This window comes from Acinonyx jubatus, chromosome A3 (assembly GCF_027475565.1).
Source record: "Acinonyx jubatus isolate Ajub_Pintada_27869175 chromosome A3, VMU_Ajub_asm_v1.0, whole genome shotgun sequence".
In the NCBI taxonomy this organism is placed as follows: domain Eukaryota; kingdom Metazoa; phylum Chordata; class Mammalia; order Carnivora; family Felidae; genus Acinonyx; species Acinonyx jubatus.
The window spans coordinates 123,881,855-123,908,803 of record NC_069388.1 but is presented as its reverse complement, the minus strand read 5'-3'; the positions used below and the strand labels follow the sequence as shown (position 1 = coordinate 123,908,803).

The 26,949-nt window shown below is 40.1% G+C and overlaps 1 protein-coding gene and 1 long non-coding RNA gene across 3 annotated transcripts in view; one reads left to right on the top strand and one right to left on the bottom strand.

The window, feature by feature from the left end:
- Positions 1-20,211: 20,211 nt before the first annotated feature.
- RDH14 (retinol dehydrogenase 14) lies at positions 20,212-25,289 on the bottom strand. Of its 2 annotated transcripts, none has more exons than XM_027077950.1 (2): positions 24,549-25,289; positions 20,212-21,292 (listed from the first exon to the last, which is right to left on the bottom strand). In XM_027077950.1, the coding sequence occupies exons 1-2, from the start codon at positions 25,272-25,274 to the stop codon at positions 20,675-20,677; spliced, it is 1,344 nt and encodes a 447-aa protein (XP_026933751.1). In that variant the 5' UTR covers positions 25,275-25,289; the 3' UTR covers positions 20,212-20,674. The 2 variants fall into 2 exon arrangements, with proteins under 2 accessions (XP_026933751.1, XP_026933752.1); XM_027077951.1 differs by having other exon boundaries at positions 24,579-25,289.
- The window catches only part of LOC128311305 (uncharacterized), a 26,123-nt gene continuing 24,243 nt past the window's right edge, over positions 25,070-26,949 (top strand). Inside the window, exon 1 of the long non-coding RNA XR_008289666.1 lies at positions 25,070-25,193. This is a non-coding gene — a long non-coding RNA (uncharacterized LOC128311305). The remainder of the gene's footprint in view (positions 25,194-26,949) is intronic.

Below are 26,949 nucleotides of genomic sequence, written 5' to 3'. Positions count from 1 at the left end.
TCTGCCCGTGATGTCATCCTTCAATTGTAGCTTGGCAAACTGAGAACCTCACTGAAGAATTTATTCCTCCCCTAGATCTCCCAGGCTGAATTGATCATGATTCCCTTGTGCCCCATGGTACCAGGTTTATACTTTATCACACTCTTATCATCGTAAATTTCAGTTATCTCGTTTATTAGTCTGCGAGAGCTGCCACAACGAAATACCAAGACAGGGTGGCTTGACCAAAAGAAACTTATCTTCTCACAGTTCTGGAGGCTGAAAGTCCAAGATCAAGGTGTCAGCAGGTTTGATTTCTTCTGAGGCCTCTCTCCTTGGCTTGCAGATAGGTGGTCTTATTTTCTCTGTGCCCTCACATGGTCTTTTCTCTGTCTGTGATGTCTGTGTGCTGACCTCCTCTTTTTGTGGGGACACCAATCATATTGGATTAGGAAATACCCATATAATCTCATTTTACTTTAATGACTTCATGAAGGGTCCTCTCTTCAAATACAGTCACATTCTAAGGGCCTGGGGGTTAGGCCCTCAGCATGTGAATTTGGTGGGGGGACCCAATTCAGCCCATAACATCCATTTACCTGCCTGTTTTTTCCAAGTTCATTGAAGTCACATGGAATCTGCAGTGCAAACATTTGTTGAACAAAGGAGTGGGAGAATGAGTGAGTGAACGGAAAACATCATACTTCCCCAGAACAAACAGAGCCTTCATTCATTGGCAATGGCCACTTCCCTAGTCTCTCCTCCTCTGGTGGGTTTGGGAAGATCCTCGTGACCTCACTCAAGTCTACCAGAGAGAGGATTCTACCTGAGGTTATCAGAGTTCCTTTGGTCCCATTTCAGGTGAAAGCAGTGCTGAGGGGATGCTTGTATCTGAATGGTCAAGAATCAAATTAATTATTTTAATCCATTGAAGGTCTTTCTCACCACCACTCTCTAGCTCTCTTCCCACATCCAGTAAGTCTTCCCAAGCTGTCAATTCTGCCTCCAAAGTAGCTCTCAGTCCTGACTAGCTCTTTTCCTGGATTAAGAGCTGCAACTTCCAAACTGGTTTGTCTACACCACTTCCCCATTTCAATGACCTTGTCCTTGTGATCACAATCTATCCGAAATACGGAGCTAGCTGTGACATTCATCTGCTAAAAAAACTCCAACGACATCCCATGGTAAAAGCCTAGGTTACCTTTCTGTCCTTCACAGGCCCTTCATGCCAGCCGCGACCCTTGCCTCATCCATGTTTCCCGCATCTTCCTTAGTGTCCACCCTCTTGCCACATCATGGCCAAGTCCCTGTGCCTCAGCCTGTGCATCTCCCACTGCCTGTGATCTTCTTCTGTCCCTTCTTCCGCAAGGAACCCACGCTTCCAAGGCCAGCCCCAAACCACATGCTTACCTAAAGCTTTCCCCTTTACTATTGTTAGTTGTCCTGTGAGTTCTTTATCACAGATCCAATCTAGTATTTATTTGTTTTGTATGCACATATTCATCTACACCTGCCAGACTGAGAGTATCTTGAGGGGCAAAAATTGGTCTTATGCATCGATGTATTATTTCCAGCACCCAGCACAATACCTGGAATATGATAGATGGTCAAAAACAGGAGAGTTTTTCGGGACGTCTAGTATGTGCCAGGCATAGAGATGTACGTGGGCCTGACCTAGAGACAGACATGACTTACAGCAGTGTGTTCAGGGCTGGAAAGGATAAGGAGGTGGGAAAGGCTTTTTGTAGAGGCGGCATGGGATCTGGGGTTCATCACACGGCTAGTGATTTTACAAAGGAAGTGAAAAACAACCCCTGGCCCGTGGAGGGTGAAAACAAGGGGAAGCATTCCCGGCAGAAGTGAGTGGCCCAGTTGGAGGAAAATAAGAAGCAGCCAAAAAAGCTTCAAGAATACGGAGTGGCTGAAGCTAGCTGAGAAGTAAGTTATCATTTGCTGAAAGTCTTCATGTTGAAGTGAAGGTCCTTGGCTTGCAACGCAGGTCACCTGTTTTCGTGAACTTCCAGAGAGCAGAATAGAAGGCGAGGGCCCACATATGGGGTGACTTACATTGGTGCGAGGGAATGTGTATGTCACTCTGCTCAGGGGTGGTATGTGCTGTGTTATTAGGCCCAGGCTGAGGCCACAGTACAGTCATAAATCAAGAAGCGGGTGTTTAAAAAACAGTGGAAGTGTTAAGGGAACATGAAGTGGCTGACCTGTGGGGCTGGCTGTTACTCCCTACAAGAATTTCGATGACTAATGATGTGGATAAATAAGTGCTTAGCTTTCTCATAACCGCACGTGTAATTTATTTAATTCTGGGGGTATTATGCAGTTCTGGAAGCCCTTTAAGATGATGGTGATCCGTTGAAAAAGGTTTCCCACTCTTCAGAAGAGGCCAGAGCCTTTTTCTCCCAGACAAGTTTTTTTCCCCCCCTGGTAACTGGGATTAATGCACAGAAGGATGGGATTTAAGGGTAGCCACTCACCTTTCTAGTTTAATTTATGGTTTTTGAAGTTCTACCAGCAGATAATCATTCACCTGGGTCTTTCAGAGCCTTTTTGGAAAAAAAAAAAAAAGAATAACTGAGAAAGAGGTGAGTCTCCCCTTAAGATTTATTGGATCGCATTGACAGAGGTTCATGGATCTGCTGAGCGAAAGGCCTAAATGCTTGTGAGGTCGAAGGATGGCAGGTAGCGGAAACCTGAGACTGCCTGCCCTACCGTTTAGTCGCTGCCACTTCACACCTCCAAGCCTCGATTTCCTCATCTCTAGAAGGGGCTGAGGGGGGGCACCTGGGTGGCTCGGTCGGTGAAGCGTCCGACTTCAGCTTAGGTCATGATCTCACGGTCCGTGGGTTCGAGCCCTGTGTCGGGCTCTGGGCTGACAGCTCGGAGCCTGGAGCCTGCTTGGGATTCTGTGTCTTCTTCTCTCTCTCTTCCCCTCCCCCACCAGCGCTCTGTCTGTTTCTCTCTCTCAAAAATAAATAAACATCAAAAAAATTTTTAGAAGGGGCTGAGGATACTGGCCTCGCAAAATATTGTGAAGCTCAGAAGACAAAATAAAGTCAGATGGCTATTTCCATATAATATGCTTCTTACAGGTGTATGAAATCCTAATATAGATATAAGGAATGGTTGATCCAGATAATTATAAATGACAAAATCTCACATTGGCCCTGTTGTGGTATAATATTCAATGTAATATTTCTAGTATTTTGTTTATATTTTTTGGTACATTTTGATTTATAACTGGGCACAGAGATAATGAACTTAAGCCCAATGAACATATAACTGATGTTGTAAGTTGTTTGCTTTCATTACACTTATTTCACTCATTCATTCAACAAACACAAACAAATAAACGAGTATCCATTACTGGACAATTTAGTCTCAAATGTGTCAGGATTCTGAGATTTATATTGATTTATCACTTCCTTTTAAAAAAAAATCTCGAGCGATTTTTAAAAACGTATTGATAAAATGCAGTCCATATCAAGTAAGTTTGAAAACTTCTTCTAATACTCAACCTTGCTTTTCTTATCTCTTTTTATGAAATAAGCACTGTCCAATAAGCCACTTGCCTGCTTATCTCTACTTCAGAATCTGCTTTTCAGGTGATGTGCAAAAGACATATAAAATGGTATTTTGGGGTAGTCAGAAATTGGGTAATGTTAACATAGATGGATTATAAATTTTAGAGACAGAGTCTATAATACTTGTGACCATTCTGATGTATCTCTAAATAAAAATAATTGGAGTTTTAATTTTCAGAATACTATAATTTAGGCTACTCTAGGAAGGTCAGTAGAAAAAATTATTGAGATTAGGCAGAAGGGCTAATATGAATCATTATTTATAAACTAGAAATTCTGTTTCAGGGGCACCTGCGTGGCTGAGTTGGTTAGGCGTCTGACTCTTGATTTGATGGTTCAGGTCATGATCTCAGGGTTCATGGGATCGATCCTTGTGTCAGGCTCTGCACTGACTGACTGCTAGCCTGCTTGGGATTCTTTCTCTCCTCTCTCTCTGCCCCTCCCCTTGCTCGCGCTCTCTCTTTTTCAAAAATAAATAAACAAAATAAAAAATAAATAAATAAAAACAACATTAAAAAAAAAGAAATTCTGTTTCAAATATATACATATCCACCAAAGGCTAATTTTAAATGAAATATGATGATCTTTAGATTTGTCAATTAATAATATGGTTAAAAACAACTTCTCTTGACCACGTGGTACATTTCATTGCATATTCATTTGCTTGGGATATGCTTTGTCTTGAGAGAATGTGAAGGCAACTCATTTCATCTTCAAACATACTATTACAAAATCCCAATTAATTAAGTCACAATAATGAGGTTTTATTTCATTTACAATTACTTTAAGAACAGATGCATATCTAGGATACAAAATCACAAATGTATTTAGCAATAGTTTTAGTAATTTTAAAGCTATCCGGTAAGCATCTGAAAGCTAACCTTAGTTCTAAATTCAATTACTTTTCTTGTTTATGTTTTACTAAAAAAAAAACCCATATACCAAAAAACAAACAAACAAAAAGAAAGCATAGCACATATGCAAATAGTTTTAAATGCCTGTACCCAATCACCCAAGAGATAGAACATTCCTAGACACCTGGATCACAATTTCCTCCCTCCCTCCTATAATTATCCACTATCCTTCCTTCTGTGAGGTTATTTCCCTAGTTTGCTGTATTGTTTTATCACCCACATATCACAGATCATTATGCTCCCTCCCTTGGAATCTGAATGGGATTACAATTAGTGTAACTAATAGGATCCGACAAAACTAATGCTATGTTATGCAGATTTCCAGGCCCAAGTCTTAGGACACAGCAGCTGCCACTTGAAATCCAGATGCCATGCTATAAGAAGTCCAAGCCATCACTCAGAGAGGTCCACAAAGACAGAAACCATGCCCTCCACCCAACCGTCCTATCCGAGCAACCAGCTGACAGCCAGCACCAACTATCCAGCCACGTGAATGAACCATCTTGGAACCGAATCTTCCATTTCAGGCCAGTTGCCCACTTGGGGCTGGCTACATAATGTGTGGGGCTCAGTGCAACTGAAAATTCAGACACCTTTGTTCTTAAAGTAGGAGAAAAGTTTTTTTCTTTTATTAATGGCCTCTTGGTTGACCTGCCATAGGTTTTTCGGTTGTTGTTTGCTATTTCATATTGTGCACCCTTTGGGACAGGGATACATGCCAAGTGAGTGCCAACGCTCAAAGGTTTCTCAGCACCGTGCAAGAATAGGGATGGTTGAGGCAGGTGCCTGATAAAGGTGGGAGCCAGGCAGCTAGGAATCCTCTCTGGGATGCTAGAAGGTGTCAGAGGGCTAAACTACATGTAACCTTAGGCCCCAAGCCTTTACTGCATGTTCCATTGTCCCATCAGATTTTATTTACAAAACACAGATTCAAAGATAAAATTATTAAAAAGTTGAAGAGACTGTGGGCCCTCTTATGAATATGAGGCCCTCTGCACCTACACATATTGCATACCTCAAACCAGCTCAGGTCTCAGCTAATGTGAAGAGGAAAAGTGATGAGCCCCCCATGCAGAGCCTGGTCCCAAACTGCCAACTCATGAGCAAAGTACATGGTTGCTGTTATTTTAAGTAACTGCGTTCTAGAGTGTTTTGTTTCACAGCAGTGGGGAAGCAGAACAAATTTTGATACCTAGAAGTGGAATAATATTAAATCAATCAATCAGTCAATATAAAGGCAACACGGTTTTCGGACTAGACAGCAGGCAGAAATTGGAAGAGCCTCACAGAGATCATTAGTGAAAGTCGGTAAGATCTTAAAGAAGATTCTGCCATTGAGGGCTTGAAGGGCAGTGAGTGACATTGTCTGTTTGTGCCTTCTCTACAAAAGGTAGGCCCATTTTATAAATCTTTTCAAAGAATCAACATTGTTGATGTTCTCAATTGTAAGTTGATTTTCTATTTCATTAGTATCTGCTCTTATCCTGAAAATTTTTCACTTTTCTCGAGCTAATATTTGCTGTACTTTAACCTCTAGATATGAATGCATGCCTGATTGATTCCCAATGATTTTCTACTTCTAATATATTCATTCAAGGCTATTATTTAATCATCATATCTTTTAAAATATTTAAACATCTCTGTTTTGCTTTCTGATTTGACCCATTGATATTTTAAAAGTTTATGTTTCAATTTTGAAACATAAGAGAATTTCTGATTATTATTCCTGATGTTTATCTTAACTGCATTGTGATTAGGAAATACATTCTATATGATCTCAAATTCAAGAGATAGTTGAAACTTGGTTTATAGTCCAATATAAAATCACTTTGAGGGGCTCCTGAATGGCTCCATCAGTTAAGCATCTGACTCCTGAGTTCAGCTCAGGTCATGATCCCATGGTTTGTGAGTTCAGGCCCAGCATTGGGCTCTGAGCTGACAGGGCAAAGCCTGCTTGGGATTCTCTGACTCCCTCTTTCTCTGCCCCTCCCCCGCACTCTCTCTCCCTGTCTCAAAAATAAATAGATAAACATTTAAAAAGTAAATAAAATGAAATCACTTTGAAATTCTTCTGTACAAGCTCGAAAGTTCATGGATTCTTCAGCTGTTGAGTGCAATGTTCTCTGTCTATTAAATTAGCTTTGTTAATCAAATTATGGCTCAGATCTGCTACAGGCTCATTGACATCTGGTCAGCTTTGGATATCAACTACTGAGAAATGTGTGTTTAAAAAAAAAGATACTGGGGCGCCTGGGTGGCTCAGTCGGTTAAGTGTCCGACTTCGGCTCAGGTCATGATCTCAAGGTCCGTGAGTTCGAGTCCCGCGTCGGGCTCTGTGCTGACAGCTCCGAGCCTGGAGCCTGCTTCGGATTCTGTGTCTCTCTCTCTCTGACCCTCCCCTGTTCATGCCCTGTCTCTGTCTCAAAAATAAATAAACGCTAAAAAAAAAAAAAGATACTATGACAGACAGTAGATCTGCTTTTTTGCTTTTTGCTTTATATGTTTTGAGGCTCTATAATTTTTAATTTTCACACAGTTAGGTTCATGGCACATTTGAAAAAAACAAAAAAACCAAAAAACAAAAAGCAAACCTATCATATCTTCCTGGTGGACTAAAAGTGTTACCGTTAGGAAGCGACCTTCTTTATCTACACCAATGTTTTTTGGCTTAAGTTTTACTTTGTCCTAATAGCGTTATGTCCGTTTTCATTTGGTGACTTGTCCTGATGCAGCCTTTTCCTTTCTTTTGCTTTTAATATCTTCATACTTATATGTAAGGTGTATCTCTTGAAACAATGTACAATTGGGTTTAAAAATTTCTTAAACATTTATTCATTTTTGAGAGACAGAGCACAAGCAGAGAAGAGGCAGAGAAAGAGGGAGACACAGAATCTGAAGCAGGCTCCAGGCTCTGAGCTGTCAGTACAGAGCTCGATGCAGGGCTTGAACTCACGAACTAAGAGATCATGACCTGAGCTGAAGTCGGACGCTTAACTGACTGAGCCACCCAACTGCCCCTACAATTGGGTTTTTAAAAACCAGGGTGCGTGGGTGGCTCAGTTAAGCTGCCAATTTCATCTCAGGTCATGATCTCTCAGTCTGTGAGTTCGAGCCCCACATCCGGCCCTGTGCTGACAGCTCAGAGCCTGGAGCCTGCTTCAGACTCCATGTCTCCCTCTCTCCCCGCCCCTCCCCCACTCATGCTCTGTCTCTCTCACTCTCAAAAATAAATAAACATAGAAAAAAAACAGTCCAAAAATCTTTGTCTTTGTTATAGGAGTATTTAATCTCTTACATTTATTATAACTATACATTTAAGTCTACCATATTATGTTGTGTCCTATGTTTGTCTCATATTGCCTACTCTTTTTCTTAGTTTTTATATTCTTTTAGAAATATTTTTTAAAACTTTTTATTTATTTAAGTAATCTCTACATCCAAGGTGGGGCTCAAACTCACGATCAAGAGTCATATGCTCCTTTGACTGAGGCAGCAAGCTGCCCCTAGAAAGATTATTTTTATTTTTTTTCCTGCTGTATTAGTTTGGAGATTATACCTTTTAAAAATTATTTTGGTGATTACTCTATAATACACCATGCATCCTTTACTTAACAAATTTGAGTACCAATCTTGACTTTTTAATCTTACTCCTGGATAATGGAAAACCATTAGAACACTTTAACTCAACTTACCACTTCATCATTTCAATCTACATCTTATCAGGTGTATTAAGTCTATTCTTTCATGTTATTATTTTATATACATTATTTTTATATAATAAGTGTTCATATGATTCTTATTTTCTAATATAATTATCAGTTTTACTTAATATTTTCTTTGGTCTTATCTCCTCAGGACTTCCATCTGGAATTACTTTCCTTATGCTTGAAGTGAATTGTTTAGAATGTCCTTTGATGGGGTTCAGCTGTGGCTGGTTCTCTCCATTTTGGACTGTTTATGTTTGTTAACATTTTTATTTTACTTCCATTCTGGATATATACTTTGATTGAGTATGGAATTCTAGGTTGGCAGTTATTGTCATTCAGTCTATTACTATCTTTCACACGTGCATGTATTTTGTATGCAACCTTTCCAGATTGATTTCTCTCACTAAACAATATTCATCGAAGTTTCCTCCATGTCTTTGCTTGTCTTGATACCTCATTTCTTTTTAGTCCTGAATAACCTTCCAATGTTTGGATGTACCACAGTTTACTTAACCATTTACCTTCTGAAGTGTATCTTGGCTGCTTCAAAGTTTTGGCACTTACAAGTAAGGCTATAAATATCTGCGTGCAGCTTGTTGTGTGTATGTAAGTTTTCAGTGTGTGCCTTTTTAACATTCCTTTTAAAATTAGGTTTGTTGAAGTTGTGGATTATTGTTTTTTATCAGTTCTGGAAAATTCTCTGTCATTATCTCTTCAAATATTGCCTCTGTCCCTATTCTCCCTTTTTTCCTTTCTATAACTACAATAAAAATATATTATATTCTGGGGTACCTGAGTGGCTCAGTCAGTTTAAGCATCAGACTTCGGTTCAGGTCATGATCTCACAGCATGAGTTCGAGCCTCGCATAGGGCTCTGTCCTGACAGCTCAGAGCCTGGAGCCTACTTCGGATTCTGTGTCTCCCTCTCTCTCTGCCCCTCCTCAGCTCACACTTTGTCTCTCTCTTTCACAAAAATAAACATTATATATATATATATATATATATATATATATATATATATATATATAATGTTCTGTCTACAAATTTCTTGATCTCTCCCCTAAAACTTCCATCCTTATGTCACTCTTTGAAACATTCTGCATTATTTCTTCTAATCTGTCTCTTTAGCTTATTATTTCTCTCTTCTGCTGTGTTCAATCAGCAGCCAAATCTACCCTCTCACTTTTCATTTGTTACAATGTTGTTATAAATTATATTTGTTGTAATTTGCTATAAATTCTATAAATAGATTCATTTCTAGAAATGTTATATAGTTCTAAAAGGTGTCACTTTTGTAGTTTTTCTCTGATGAAATTTTCAACTAATTTTTATTTTTTTAAGCATAGTAAACATACTTGTTAGATCATCTATGTCTGAGAATTCAACTTACTTGTTAGATCATCTATGCCTGAGAATTCTGTATCTGAAATCCTTGGATCAGTGCTGCTGATTCTTACTCATGGTTCCTATGCTTGTACCTTAGCTACTTGTTGACTTTGAAAAAAAATATTTATGGAGATTGCTCAAGCCTTTTTATGAAGGTCCCTTCCTTGGAAGAGGATTTGGGTTTTTTCCTGCTGGTCCTCTAAGGTACTACCAGTCCCCCAAAGGACTTTCTTTTTTTTTTTTTTTTTTAAATTTTTTTTTCAACGTTTATTTATTTATTTTGGGACAGAGGGAGACAGAGCATGAACGGGGGAGGGGCAGAGAGAGAGGGAGACACAGAATCGGAAACAGGCTCCAGGCTGTGAGCCGTCAGCCCAGAGCCTGACGCGGGGCTCGAACTCACGGACCGCGAGATCGTGACCCGACTGCGCCACCCAGGCGCCCCAAGAACTTTCGGCCAAACTGATGGTTTGAGTTTTGTTGGCGTTGCTCTGGTGAAGTCAATGGGCACTTCTCCCTGGGGGCCAGGGCTTAGTTTTCCTTCCAGGGAGGGGTTTTCTCTTCTTTTATATGTTTCTTCTTCTGTTCAATGTTAAGACAACTCCCCTGTTCCACGGGACAGTTGGGAGTATAATTCAATGTTAATTCTTTTTCATACTTACCACGAGCGTGGAATGGTTCAGAATCCCAGCTTCATGTGAATTTGTGTGAATGTGTACCAAATCCCAGATTTTGTGCAGGCTTTCACTTCTATCCTCCTTCAGGCTCTGGGCAGTCAAAACAAAATTTCACATTCATCATTGTTTCTGCTAGGGAGACAAAGGTCCTCTGGGCAGGAGTAATTTTGCCTTCTCTCTTAACTTTTAGGATTCTTACATCATGTTTGCCTGATTTTGATCTAAAAATTTCTCACCACATTGTCCGCATATTTTTTCTATTTTTATCCAGAATTGTCAGTTGTCTTTAAATTAAAGTATTGGTCTAAGTAACCTGTCATTTTCAGCAGCCAAAATTCCCTCAAATAATTTTTTTTTTGGAAAACGAAACACAAAAAGTATTTTTCTTGTCATCTCCCACTTTATTCAGAAAATTTTACATGAAATAATATTGATATGTCAAGTGTGTTATCAATTGCAAAGTGGGAAAACTATTCTAAGTATTTGGAATCTTTAGAGGGTTTTTGCTAATAGGATATGTATAATCTCTGAATTTTCAGCAGATGTTGGAGAGTTAAAACCGCTTTATTTCAAAAGAAATGGATGCATTTACTATAAAGTACAGTAATACAATTCTTTTGATCATTGTATTATGATTTAACTCAGACATTTCATTGTTTGTGCAATTTCTGCAAAGCCATGAAAGATGATATATATCTCTTTGGCAGGGAACCAACATTCTGGATGGGGCACTGGGTTTTTGAACTGCCCCGATAAATAATTTACACTTAGGGATATTATGCAGAAACCTTTTCAATTAACTTGTGTTGACAGAGAAACTAAATATAGTAGTCAATGAAAAAAAAATTAACACATTCTTGACCTATCAGGCAGAAATAACCTTACTTAAAATATTATCTACTCTAGAAAATGAATATATTAAAGGGACAGATTGGGAATAATAATGATCATAAATATGAAAATGAAATATCTACTATTGTGTTGGTTTTAGAGAAAATGTTAACTTTTTCTATGTACATTATTTTAGTTCACTAAAAGAAGTGCACACTGGTAGGAAGGAGCCAAAGTCTCTAAAACCTGAAAAATTTTGGTTCAAATCCTGGGCCCATCACTTTCTAGGCAAGTCACTTAGGCTTTCTGAAACTCTCTTCCCTTATCTGCAAATTAGGAATAAGAATATCTTGCAGTGTTGCTACAAGAATTAGAGATAATATATGTGAACTATCTCTCATAAATAATAATTTTTCTAGAAGAACTCTCTCTGGTGAGTTTAATCACATCTCAATTGTCCTAATTGAATTGATCATCCGTGGTCTTAGGGATTTGCAAGAATGGTGGCATTATTTCTAAAAAGAACATAAGCCCTCTTTATTTCTTTTCATGCATATATACTTATTTGAAAATTAATTATGAACCAGAGCAAATACATGCTGGTTGTGGCAGAATTAATTGTGTTGGCTTTGGCAAATCCTCTCTTATCAACTGAAGGCAGACTGCTTACTGGAAGGCACTAGTCAATAGTTTGAATGAACTATATAGATGTTTCCAGGGGAATCTGTGGCAAGATTCGTTTTTTTCAGCCTGTGAGCCTTCTTTGTTGACATTCTAGTTTCCCCTCCTACAAATTCCTAATTATTATTGACTATAACTGTCAAAAATTATGACACACTTACTCAAGGCTCTTTCATACGCATCATTCCGTGTTTTGAGTAAGAGTGTATAAGACAATCCAGCATCACTGTCACAAGCCCAAAGAACCCTTTACTCCCTGTGAAGGTTGAGCTTATTTTCCAGGATGTCGGAAGAGACCATCTGCCAGGCCAGTTAAATCAGCTCCATCTACCCTGACCATGAATATGGTGGTAGACACCTTAGTTTTTGGTAATTAAATAACTAATTAAATAATCAGCCTAATATCTTGTGAGTAATTGATATGTTATAGTCCCATGCCAGATGTTAGCAGGAAGAAGAAAATGTTCAAACATGTCCTTGCCTTCCATGCACTATAGTCTGGTTCTTAAACACTCACATGTAGCCTCCGCATCCCCCTTACCTCTACTTCTCTGATTTGATTTGCAGCAGATAACTAGAAATAAATATTCCTAGGGTAGCCAGCGTTTCAGTTATGAACGTCCTTCTAATCCATTCACACTGCCCAAAACACTTATGCAGGATTATCCATCACACGTCATTCTACAATCTTAATCAAATTGCCTGCTGAAGGAAGCCTAGTATTTATTACATTTTTCCTAAATGGAAAACAGCTGTGATAAATTAACCTGTTCCCCAGAAATCTCATATTAGGAAAGATTCACGGATACTCTCTCATATGTCAGCCTTTCCGACCATGAATAATATATTCCTCTACCCCTACCTGTGTCTTTGAGTGTGGCTAATTCACTTGGCCCCTTTTACTTCTCTGTGATGTATCATAGAAGTGAAATGTTTCCTGAGGCAGACTAGCCATATTTAGGTGATAAGCACAGATTTAAAAGAAGCAAAAAGAAAATGTCACCCAGAAGGTGGAGTAGTCAACAAGAGAACACATCGTTTCAAAGCCCCCTTCAAGAGCCATGGCCATCTAGAGCATAAATCTGCTTATGAATTCACCTAATACAGGTATCTAATCGAATTTCTGGTTATAATTTTGTTCCCCAAATGGAGTTCCTCACTGTGTGTCACCCAAAGGAAAGAGGTTTCCAGTTCCTTTGGTAGTTTCTCATTGTCTACTGACATCTTGACAAGTTCAAATATGTGAGGCTGCTGAGTGAGGGCCCAAGCATTGTACTTCTGTGATTTTACCAAAGAAATGTCATGTTGGCTGCCTCTCCTTCATCAGCTCCCTCCCTTTCCAGCTGTAACCCTCCATCTCTTTGTGTCTTCTATTATGCCATTGCTTGCTCATTTGCAAGGTGGTTTTTATTTGAAACTTTATGCTTCTTGTCCCTGGTCAGTAATCCTGTTAATCTGCTTTCTTGCTTGCTTTCTTTCTTTCTTTCTTTCTTTCTTTCTTTCTTTCTTTCTTTCAGCAGAAAACAATCCTCCCAGATATTTTAAGGAAAAGGGGATTGAGTAAAGTAGGGAAGTAGGTGCCTACAAAATAATGGGGAGGGCTGAAATACTGGGTTAGGTTATAGTAACAGGAATGAATCCAGAAATACTACAGAACTGACCTGTAAGAGGAAGCTACTACTTCTGTCATGCACGGTCAGGAAGGTGGGAGCCTGGGGGATGTTGGCAGAAATACTTATTTACAAGACACAGCTTTGATTCTGGGATCAGGAAACCAGAATCAGGATGCTGCTACTGCTGTAGCCCCTGCTCAATACCCACTGAGAAGTGAGTGGACACAGAACTACAGGGTCTACCTCAATTGCCTCTTGTTATCAAAACAAAACAAAACAACAAAAATAAGACTGAATAAAAAGAAGCAACTCTGTTTCCACAACTACCAGAAAATAGCCAAAAACAGTAGGAAGAAGGCCTCCTTTTAATCACTCATTCAAAATCTCACTGTAGAGGCATCTTTTGTTGGAAACTGGTTTTTGTCTGGAATGTGCACAGTGCAGTTGTTTTACTAAAAGGAAAGAAAACTGAATGGCAATTTAACATATCCAAGATAGTTCTGGTTCTATTTGTCTTCTTGTTTTTCTATAAACTGAATGCAAGTTATATTGAAGGTATCCTATCCTGCGCATAGCCCATTGTTCACATGGAATCTCTTAATGCTTGTATATGCATTAGTGGGTAAGATAAGAATTACACACTGGAGTTAGTCATAAATTATACTCGGTGTAAGGTACTGACTTAGATCCTACATTGTCCCACACCCCAAAAGGCTATGGCTAAGTATGTGGTTGGTGCCTTTGAATGTCCCCATATCACACATAGTGAAAAATAAATCCCCACTGAAAATAAGAGCACATTTATTTGATTTCTTACATCCCGCATTTATTTTAAGGAGGTGGGGACCCTCTAACCTGCTATTCCTTTCCTTTCTACCCTGCTGCATACTTTTCCAATTTAGCTATAGTTACTTCTTTGTGGCTACGATGATTTCTTTTAAAATATTCCAATACGGTTCTTCTCCTCTTTTACAGGTCACAAAGAGAGCTATGGTGTGTTCGGAGAAGAATGAAAAATCTACATTCGAGCCTTCTCCACCCTCCTGCAAAAGACTCCATTGGCTTTTGCAACACCCCCAACTTCATTTATCTATAGGATGGCTCTCGATAGCTTTGTGTGAGCTTTTTAAAGTTCGGCCAAGCCAGCTGCATGATCAACACAAAGACAATAGCTCCCACACACAGGGCTACATGGATTAAAGAACCCGATCCATCAGTAAATCTGCCAGATGGCAGTGGAAGAAAGCTTGTAACTCTCTCACTTTCATTTCAACAGCAGCAAACAATGTTCAATGTTTAAAATAAACTCTTCCAGATGAGCTAAAGATAAACTCTGAGGTGGGTGGACTTGAGCTTGCTAGGCTGCAGCTCTGAAGTGTTTGATTACATTAACACAAAACCCCTGGGTAGGACCCGCTTCTGTCAACAGAATGCTCAGGCTCCAACACCTACTACATGAAGCCATTTCCTGTGCTTTCATGGGTTGGTGGCAGAAACTTGCTTTGCTTTTTTCACAAACTAATGATTATGTATTTCTCTGTGCTCAGCATTTCCTCAAACCATGTGTACAACTTCAAGATATTCCTAAAATGTTAACATTGTATGTCGGTCTGTACAGATAAAAATCTCTTGAATATATTTACAACTTAAACTTCTATTTACTCATTCATCTTACTGCTCTCATAGTAGCAGGAAAGGTGCTATTAGGATTTAAAACCGTTCTGCTAATCACTGGATTACTATGTAGACTATAGGGTATACTCCCTCCAAAAAAAAAAGTATTTTTTAAGTCAGAATTTATAAAGGAAGTTAGCAACTTCTTTTTTGTTGTTTTTTGAATAGATTTTAAAACTTGAGACTTGGAACAGACCAGGCTGTCATACATCATATGTAACATGGCAACTTCTAAAGACCGAAGGACATACTGAAAAAATAACTATTAAATATTAAGGAACTTACCTACGTAACAAAATTAGTAGGGGCTTTAAATGAAGCAGAGAAACAAACGGGGTTAATGATGAAAATAAATCTTAGGATGCAAAAACACTCAGGACAAAATAAACCCAAAAATCAATTAAGTCTATTGGGGTACTAAAATATATATATTTCAATTTAGATTAGAAGTCTTAGGGAAAATATGACTCACTATGCAGGACATATTTATTGCCAATTCCTCCAAATTGAAACTTTCTGGTGTCAGTCATAGCTCTATTTCATACAGTACTAGCCCTCTTCTTTGGAATTGGTTGGTTACATGAACAAGTTGATTAAAGAAGGAAATCATAAAGATGAATCATATGCACCAGGGATTTATTATTTCAACTTGAAACATACAGCATATTCATTTATTTGCCTATCTTCTGATACAAGGCAAAGGGCCCTTATTTGTTGTTTTTCTGAGTATGAGTTCACTTGGAATCCCATCTTATTGCATTATAGTCACTTACACAGTATAGTCTATGATTTCCAGTTTTTGTGTCTTTAAAATGGAGTCAAGGGGTGCCTGGGTGGCTCAGTCGGTTGAGCGTCCGACTTCGGCTCAGGTCATGATCTCACGGTCCGTGGGTTCGAGCCCCGCGTCGGGTTCTGTGCTGACTGCTTGGAGCCTGGAGCCTGCTTCCAATTCTGTGTCTCCCTCTCTCTCTGACCCTCCCCTGTTCATGCTCTCTCTCTGTATCAAAAATAAATAAAAATTAAAAAAAAAATAAAATAAAATGGAGTCAAAGTTGAAAGTCACCCACAAAGCACTAAATATAGACACCTTTTAGATTTTTATAAATATATTTTTAGTATTTGACAGGTGTTTTGAAACTTTATTCAACAGCAAGTTTCTAGTGATCTGCCCTCATTTAATTGTAAGAAAGCACTCAGCTTACCTTTCATAGAAGTTCTTTCTCTTTGTGCTCATATTTCATTGGTTTGTATTGTGATGAATAACTTCTATTATGATTAATAATAGTGCACAACTAACCCACACACACAGATTTGGTTGAATTTTCTTTGTTGCCCCCTGCCTCCCCAAAGCCTAGAATAATGCCTGGCACATAATAGGCATTCAATAAATATCTGTTAAGTGAATACATGAATGCTCTACAACTCACTCTTCCTAAATATATGATAGAACAGGTGGGAGCAGAATTCTGAGCCAGAGGTGCCCTGGAGGGGAACCTGCCAGCCTAGAGCATTTGCACCCTATGGGTATCAGTCAGTATGTTTTACAAGAGTGGAGTTGTTACAGTAAGTCAATGATTGGTTAAAGGTGCTTCTCTGTACTTTGGTGATATATCTAATTTAGCAAAAACTCTTCCTTACTGGTGGTGCAAAATGGAGCACTCCACCTAACTTGCCTTTAGTAATAAACTACTTCCTCCATGTTAACCTGTAACTAATTTAACTCCCTATTGTCCAGATAAGCTTTGTGAAACATCTGAAGCTGTCTGTAGGGGCCAAGCTCCTGAAGGGTGATTAGTAACATGTTCTCTCTTCAGTGTTCCTTAGGACATTTGGAATCAATTAAATATTCAAATAGAGGTTCCCTCAGATCTCTGGCCAGGCTCAGCAGGTTTGTGAGGGGAGAGAGTTGAAGGCGGATAACTATGATTCCTCACACCAGAATCGATAGCTGGAGAGAGGTTTTAAAAAATACACTCTCTAGACTTCCTGGGCTGCAAACAAATAGTCATACAAGATTAGAAATGATATGAAGAAACAACAGGAGGCACACAAAGAAGGTGTGTTACAGCACCCTCAAGAACCGCTGTCATGCACAGTGTCTGAGAGAGAAGAAGAGTTAGTTAGTCCATTGGGCTGTTGCATAAATATAATGGGCTGGCCTGCATGAGCTAAGAATGGTTTTTACATTTTTTAAAGGATCATAAAAGAAAAAGAACATGTACCACAGATTGTATATGGCCTAGTGACTTTAAATATTTACAGTCTGGCCTTTTGTAAAAAGTTTGCTGACCCTTGGTTTAGTTTTGCTTCCATTATACGAACTCATATAAACATTACTATTATTAATTACTATTACCATTAATAGTAATGATCAGGTGCATTTGGGAAGGGGAAATGGATGAGTGCCTATTATGTGCCAGGCACTTTGCTAAAAGCTTTATTTACATACTCTAATATATTCACTGCACAGGCCTTTAAAGGATTATCTTTGAATGATAGAGCCAAGGAAACAGAAGCTCAAGGAGGTTAAGTGTCTTGCCAGTGTCTCAGGGAGAACTGGATAGTTGAGCTGTTAATCAAACCTGATGTGGTGGTGTCTTTATGCCATGAGATCCCTTTCCCAGTTAAATGCTACTGGGAACCCCCTATACAAAATAGTTACTCTGAGTAGAATCGAGGCAGAAAAGCTAGCAGGTTCACTTCTTTTCAGAACAAGTTGCTTGATGTAGAAGGCAACATTTCAAAAGATGAAGCCAGAAACCAACATGAAAATGGGTTTCTAACCCAATTATTGCATCATCTGGCACACTGCACACTTCTAACAATATTTTGCTAAGGGTGAGAATAAGTATCAGTGGAACAGAATTGCCTTTTGCTCATTTCTTTGCCCAGTGAAATGGTTAGAAGTAAGTCAGCAGAACAGAAGAGTTTAATAATAATCTTCAAAATCTAACTAGTCATACTATAGCTATTAGCCCTCGATTCCATACAACACGGGGTGGGAAGGACATCTTCCAAATGGCAGCTCATTTTACCTAAATACTTGGTGTTTCCAGATGAGTTTCTAGTTTTCCATCATGATAAATTAATATATCCTATTTTATTATGGTGCCGCAAACAAGAACTCTGAAAGGCTCAACTCTTACAAAAGGCCCAACTCCCCTGAAAAGCATCAGGTATCAAAATGAAGCCAGAAAAGATGGTATTAACTGGAAGAAAAAAAAAAATAAAAAAGGCGCTCTTTTTAATGAAGTCGAGGTGTAGGACAGATTTATTAGCTTCCATTTCTCCAAGTTGCATTCTGGTGTATTTCCTGCCATATTTCTAAGTTCAGCAAGTCTCTTTGTGGAGGATTTTTTTAAAATACATTTCAAAGAACATGATGCAGCTATACCCACTACACCTGCAGAGGCACACCTGTGATGATACAACCACTGTGTTCCTCAGATGCACAACCCAGTGCTCTAATGGAAAACAGATCTTCTGTGTAATCTGCCAAGGTCCTGCCATTCTCGAAAAGAATTGATACTGGTAACCAGATAATATAAATAGTCTTAAAAATAATAACCGAGGATTACTCCTGAGCAAAATGGTCCTTAAATTCAGTATTGTACAGTCCATCATTTTCTGTCCCAATTCCTTTTCCAATAAGAGATGGTTAAGACAAAGAAATACTAATTACTATTTCTGATGTTACAGTACAGATACCTATAATAGCCCTATTCAGACTTATTTTTAGGCACACCACTGACCCATTACTTATTACTCATTCAAACATCATTATTCAATGTTTACTGTGTGTCAAGTACTACACTTGATTCTTGAGGAAGGAACACTAATAAGAATATAACAAAATAAAAAAAAATTCCTTGAAGAATTCTTATTCTAATTAACTGGATTTTTGAGCAAATAATTAGTAAAGCTCCAAAATCAATGAAAACAAAGTAGAAAAAGGACTGGTTCTGCCTACAGGGATTGAAGGAACGATATAAGGAAAGGCCAAGAAGCAGGTGAACATATGACTGATTTATACTGATGACTGGGTTATACAATGGAATGAAGAGAGATTCCTGTCTGAGACATTAGTCACTAGGCACCTGTGCCTATTTAAATCTAAATTAATGTTAAATAAGATTAGAAATGCAGGTCTCAGTTATATTTCAAGTACTCAATAACCACACGTATCTAGAGTGTACCTCACAGGACAGCACAGACACAATTATTTCCATCATTGCAGAAAGTTCTATTGGACAACACTAAGAGGACAAAGTAAGCCTGTGGCCAGTTCCTGGATAGTCTCAAATGTATATTAAAGAGTTTAAACTTTAAATAGAAGTAGTTTATAAACTACCATATTCTGCTAAGTCCTTTCAGGAATTAGCAAAAGGAACATATTTGGGGGAAGACAATACTAACAAGTATTGTAATTACTTGTTTTACCCATTAAGTTTCTCTACTTAAGACTTTTTTGTTTTGTATTGTTTGTATTTTTAGAGAGAGAACGAAGAGGGTTGGGGGTTGAGGGGCACAGGAAGAGAATCACAAGCAGGCTCCGTGCTCGGAGCCTGACACGGGCTCGATCCCATGACCCTGGGATCATGACCTGAGCTGAAATCAAGAGTTGGATGCTAAACCAACTGAACCACCCAAGTGCCCCTTAAGACTTCTTTTGAAGAAAGAATTCTGCAGCTTAACAAAAAAAGGCTGGAAACCCACTGTTATGGGCAATTGGAAACCACCACATATTTTTAAGCAGGGATATGACACTATGACACAGATTTGGGTTTTTGAAGTATTAATTCTTTTTAAAAAAATTTTTTTTAACGTTTATTTATTTTTGACACAGAGAGAGACAGAGCATGAACGGGGGAGGGTCAGAGAGAGGGAGACACATAATCTGAAACAGGCTCCAGGCTCTGAGCTGTCAGCACAGAGCCCGACGCGGGGCTCGAACTCACAGACCGCGAGATCATGACCTGGGCCGAAGTCGGCCGCTTAACCGACTGAGCCACCCAGGCGCCGCGAAATATTACTACTTAATGCAGCATGCAAGATGTGTGGGAAGGGAAGATACTGGGCATACCAAGATCAGTGGAGGCTAATAAGATGATAAAGGACACAATTTAGTGAAACTTGTAAAAAAAAATGCACAATTAAGAATTTGCATCACTGAATTTATTCCAAGTGAGAATGGTGCACACAATAGGCATATTATTTTCACACAAAAACCAGCACTGCAATATAAATATTTAACACTTTGGCCATGAAACTCAGAAAGATATTTGAAAAAACTTCTCAAGGTGTTTAAGTCACTGGATTCTTTAATATTTATAATCCATGCTTGCTCAATCATAATTTATAAAATTGTTCATTATATATTCATTATACTATTGCTCATTACACCACTCATTATGCTTATATTTAAAACTTTTCTGAAATTTTATGTTCTCTAGAAAATAACTTTTTTAGTACCTTCAAAATATCCTTATGTACCTCTCAGCAGTTACTGTAAAACCAAAGCTGTGTTTTCAAGTAGCAAGTACTCAAGCCACACCATTTCTGATTACAGATGTAAGGCATCCAGTTTTATAAATAGCTCTCTTTCACTCCTTGTTCCTATTTTAATATGCCAACCATTACTTCACTGATATCCCAGAGTTTTCTTGCAACAGACTCATCCATAGCTTTGGGCAATAGTGCTTCCTCTTTACAGTCCCCAAAGTACTTTCCCGACACGCCTTCCACTTCAGGTGAAGAGGCTAAATAAACTGAAGTCTGGGCACCTTCTACTGGGGTTTTAAAAAAAGCCCATGACACCAAATTGAAAAGTGGTTTGACCAACAGTGGAATGTGTATGTGCCTGCCAAGATTCGTCCGCACAATACCAGGGTGTAATACGTTGACAGTAACGTTTGTGCCTTCTAAGCGGCGGGCTAATTCTCTGGTAAAAAGAATGTTAGCCAGTTTGCTCCGACTGTAACAAAAGCTTTTATTATAGCTTTGTTCACTGTTCAAGTCTTCAAAGTTGATGTCTCCATATTTATAAAGTTTGGAAGAGACTACCACAATCCTGCTGGGAGCTGAACTTTTGAGGAGTCCAAGGAGAAGATTGGTGAGTAGGAAGTGCCCCAGATGGTTCACTCCAAACTGCATCTCAAAACCATCTTCGGTCTTCATATAAGGGCACTGGAAGATCCCTGCATTGTTGATTAAGACATCCAGTCTAGGCTCTTCCTTTAAATGTCAAAAAGAGAATGAGGTAATTATGAACACAGTCCTCAAATGAAATTAAAAACAAATTCTTGCAAAGTACTAAAATTCTATACAATGCCTTCAAGGGTTTTCAACAGTCGAGGGTGGGTTGCATGCTTAATGGAGGGCTTGTGCTTCTCACATGTTATCTCATCTACCCTCAACAACTTCAAGAGCAAACTGAAGCACCCGGGTTAGGTGATTTGTGAAGACGGGGCTCCTAAGTGGCAAACAAAAATTGGAAGAGGAAATCTTCTGACAGCAATGCCCTATTTTTTAATGCCCCTATTTTTAATTAGTAAGCTAGCTTGCTTTTCTAATTGGGAGTTTCAAACCATAGCTAGAGAATCGATGTGTGCTAGAAAGTGGAAGTATAGCAGAAGGCAGGTCAGCATCCTTTATTCCCAGAGCTGCTATTAACAATGCCAGGGCCAAATTAGGATTTTTCCATTCTGTAGTTTTCTAAGGGCAAACAGTACCATGGGGATAGAGCAACTTAAAGTGGTTTCCTCAAAATTGGGACAATAGAGAGGGTCAAGGATGCAAAATAAGACTGGAGAGGATATCAAGAATAAATCAAAGAAATATTAAGAAAAAAAAAGTAGGTAATATCAAAATATCAGAAACTACACAATGGGGAAAAAAAACAATGCAATGAAACATAATACTAAGTCTCACAATGACAGCAAAGGACATTTAGAGAGGAGTTAGCCCCAACAAACACCTTTAACATCTATTAGGATTCTAGAATACAGTTCTTTTTTCCCTGTATATAATCTACCTCTTTCAAGCTACAAGAGGCCCGCAGCTTGGAAGATCTATATAGTCAGAATTCTGCACTTTGTACCCTCCTGCATCTCTCCAGAGTAAAATGCTAAAATTTAGACTGTCCTCAAAAGGAAGTCTTTTCATTTTTTAATTCATATTAAGTTGGTTTTCCCCAGCCCTTTCCTGGCTCCTCTCTGTCTCTTCTGATGGGCAGAGAAAAAAATGCACAACATGTTCCAGGTGTAAAGACAGAGTGATGACCTACGATTAAATTAATTTGAGGTCAAATTTCAAATTTCACTGGCCCTTTTGCCAAGTGTAAGTAAAAAGAAAAATGTGTTAAATTTCACAACTGTTATCACAGCCTACCTGTCAGAGGATCAACTATTTATCATTCTGTCTGTCTACGCACCTTTGGCTTTTCCAACAGTCAACTTCAAAAAGAAGGCAAAAGTTCACCCGTGGGGGAAAGAAAGGAGTGTTCTTTTTTCACTAATCCTTTGGAAGAGTTTCCTGTATTAATCATTTCTGAGCCATCATTCTTTGCTGGGCTTGTATTATTTTAAGACTTTATCATTCACTATTTTTTTTTTTTAATTCGAGGAGATAAATGATATAAATACCATGAATACCAACCTGTGGGAAATTTACACTTCCACTAAAAATATATATATATATATATATGGTTATTGTCACTGAACTTCAGAGCCAGGAAGGAACTTAATAAAGTTTATCTCTTTAACTTTTAATTAGTTCTGTCTCAAATGGCCAAAGTGGTTAAATGCTGTAAGTATCAGAAATGAGAAGGATTCCCAGACCCATCCACATTTTAATGAACAGGAAGACCCACTTTTTATGCTTCAACATCTTTTATACATCAGTACTGTTAACTGTTTCAGCTGATAATGAAACACTAGTTATTAAGACAAACAGACAAAAAAGATCTGCAATAGTTCCCAAACAATGCATCAAAGCGCCCTACAGCCTCATAAGGGACTCCACAAGGTGCTATGGATAATTTTATATTTTCCAGGGAAACAAAGTGATAATCTGTACAACATCTCAAACTACTAGCTGCAGGGGGCTCACAGCTTAAACATTAAATTTTGCTAAATTCCTTTCAATGGTGTCTCATCTCTGCAAAGCTGAGTTTTTACCAAAATGCAAGTACAATGTTAAAAATCAATGTAGAACAAAAAAAGATGGACATTTTCAGTGTGAGCCCAAAGACTGAGAAGTTGGTGCAGTGAACAACAGGTGCACATTTCCCATCACTAGTTATGATTATTGAACAATGAAATAAAAAATTTTTCTTTGAATTATGTATATTATTTTTTCAAACAGCTACTAAGTTGTTAGGATGTAAATACTGGGTTGTTTGGACCTAATTACTTAATAAACTGATAGATCTTTCCTTTGGCTCACCAGCATTATGAAAAAAAATAATTAGTTTGGGAACCTCTGCTGTAGACTCAAGAGGCTCCATTTCATACAGGCACCTTTCCCATGCCAGCTAATTTTAAATTTCACTTTTCTATATGGCCTTTTGCAAGTTACCCCTGCAGGAAACTCTTCTATCTCAATTTCAACAGAGGACATCCCCTGCAGTGGAATATTTATCAGCTAACCGAAGAAATCCTACACCTCACTGGCAGGCAGCAGGAGTATAGAAGCTAACAGCGAGGGCTTTGGAGACAGATCCTGGGCAAATTACTTGGCCTACCTATGCCTTCATTGCCTAACGTTGTAAAATGGGGATAAAAATGTCTACCAGGGTTGCTGTGAGGCTTCGATGACAGTAATAGCCAAGGGCACTTTAATTTCATTATAAGTGCTTGGAACACCTCCTGGCACACAGGAAAGCCATTGTAAGAATGCTTGGAACACCTCCTGGCACATAGGAAACCTTCAATAAATACTAAGTATTATATTTATTTGTCCCCGTTTAGAACACTTGGCCACTGGGATTCTGAGCTCCAGTCTATTTAGAAATCAGGCCAGATACTGCTTAAGGATGTGGTGCTAATGAGTCCACTGGTGACAGAGAACTAAACTTCCTACCCCAGTAGGGGGGGAACATTGTTTCAAGGTCCCTGGCTCTAAGGTTCTCTGAAAGATGGCTTGGTGCAGATTCACTCGGGACACAGAAAAAACAGTCCGTGACCTCGCGGATCTCCTCCAGGGCCGGTCCTCACATAATGAAAGGAAATGTGCAGAAACTGGCTTATTTTCCTCTTGGGGCCATTATTTCCCCAGCATCTTTGGAAGGCAGACACCTGTCCTACCAATTTTCCCAGCCTGCACTCCCTAGCCTTCTCAAAACCACTGGACTGTTGGGACTCAGGCTTGGTCTTTCCCAAGGTCACACCCCCGGACTCTGGGCGGCCACCCGCCGCTCAGCCCACGCCCCGCCCGCTCGCCGAGGCCTGCGCCCGTCCCCGATCTCCAGCTGGCTCCCGGAGCCCCACACCTGGAGCATCTCCTGACAGAAGGCGCGCACCGAACGCAGCGAGGCGAGGTCCAACTCCTTGACGACGAGCTCGCCGGCCTCGCCGGCCTCGCCGGCGTCGGAGCCCGGCCCGGGGCCCCCAGCCTGGCGGAGCTCGCGGCGGAGCTGACCCGCTGCCTCTTCGGCGCGCGCGCGGTCACGGCAGCCCATGATCACCCGCGCGCCTAGGCGCAGCAGCTCGGCGGCAGTGGCGCGGCCCAGGCCGCTGTTCGCCCCTGTGATCAGCACAGTCTTCCCGTGCATGAGGCCGGAGTCCCCTCCTCCGTGTCGGACACTGGGCCCCACGAAGCGCCGGGCCGCCAGCCACAGAGCCCCACCTAGTGCAGCCAAGAGTGCCGCTACTGTAGCCACCAGGGCCATAGCCGCGGGGGCCGAGGGCCCACCGGCCCCTGCGCGGGACTTCCGGAGTGGTCTCGCGCGCCAGGGACTAAGGCTGACACCTGCACGCGAAGAATTCTGGGGCGCGGCCTTTCGCCGCCTGACGGGACGGCGTGGGGCATACTGGGACTTGTAGTTTTCCTTCCGAGGGCATCTGATTGGTTGCGGGAGTACAGCGCCCTGGGTCGTGGTGACTCCGTGGAGAGGTCTCCAGCCTGAGCGTGGAGGGTGAGCACAGGCCCCAGAGTAGCGGGGGTCGACCCCATGGGAATGCCTAATGAATATTTTTAATTTACAAATCCCATACATCGGAGCTTGCTTAGTATATTTTCCGTTAAAGGGCCCTGGGACTTGTTAACCCTCAGTGAAGTTTACTTTCACCCTCAGGAGAATTGTCCCTGCCCACCTGGAGTCTGAGGAAGGGCTCTTTTTTTATTATGATGAGGCGAAGAACTCAGCAACAGGAACCACTCGGAAATGGAATGGATCAGTGGTTCTGGTTGGTTTAGCGTTGTATCAGAATCTCCTGGAGGACTCATAAAAAACAATCCCCCCCCCCCCCCCCCAGAAATTGTAGGGTGCTAGTACGAGTTTAGAATTCAATAAGTTCCAGATGGGACCTGAGACGTTGCAATTCTAACAAGTTCCCAGGTGATTCTGATGCTGCTGATTTGTGGACCACAGTTTGAGAACTGAAAACCATCGTCATTGGTCTCTATAGCAAAAGGCATCCTCCAATGGTCTTATTTCATACTGGCAGAGATACAGTGGGAAAAGCCCATTCACTAGTGCCTCCACGCCTCCCTCCAGGAGGCTATTCAACGTGATAATGGAAGGGAAAGTGCTTTGTACACTGTAAAAATGATACAAAGATGCGAGGTCTTATTGCCACAGGGACCCATCTTCAAGCTGCAAACTTCATAGCTTTAGACCCGACTTTTCTCAAGTTGTCATTCGTTCATCTACTCACCCATCTGGTATGTGCCAGGCCCCTGCCCTGGGAGAGTCACAGAGAAATAGGACACCATTTCTTCCCTCAATGTGCTTATTGTCTTGTACAGAGACCTCCCCTGGCAAAGCCCCCATTCTAGAATCTTTAGGATAAGAGAGGAGTCACACAACTTGTACAGTTTGAAATTAACTCCCTAGATTATTTTGATAAACTCTCCTCCACTCCTGTACATTTGGGAAGGATATAACATGCATTTAACACGCACATAGAAGAGGGTTAGAATGCCAGAAGAAGGTTTCGTGTGAGTGCTGAAGGTAGAGCTTATAGGTGGGAAGGAGCACTGTCCCTGAGGATTCCACAAGGCACCAGAGAAGAAGTCACCAGGGGTGGGCCTTTATTTCTTCCTTTTGGTAATTTGAAGTTGCCTCTCAAGCTCACTGATCCCAGAGCACATCTGTTTCCTCTTTCTTTTTCTACCTATCCATGTCTTTCTCATCCTTAAAAGCTCACCTCGGTTCTCTCTATAGTCTGACCACATCCAGCCCACACAGATCTCTTCCTCAACTTCCATGTGCGACCCTCTCTTGGCACTGAAGACAAACAGCTTTTTGGGGTTGACTATATCAGTTTGCATGCTTGACTTACTCTAAGGGATTGTTCAAGGTTTTAAATTTCCCAAAGGACAGGATTATGTCTGAGTTTCTCTTGTGGTCTTCACACTGGAGAATGCATAGAAAACAGTAGGTGCTCAGTAAGTGTCATGACTGGTATATTTTGGACTAGCTTATATCAAATTAAGAAAGAGAGAAAAAGCTATATGTCAGCAACAGTCTTATTTACCTAGAGCCGGGGCAGAATATGTATACATGGGTGCAGTAGAGATAGAAGTGGGGGTAGAAGAAGCAGGAGAGGGCATGAAGAGGAGAGGAGGCGGCAAATCCTCAGACCTGTTATGTAACTGCTATGTAACTGAAGCATAGAACATAATGGGATGACTATCTGTTCAGGATGGGTCCTATGGCCATGGAATTA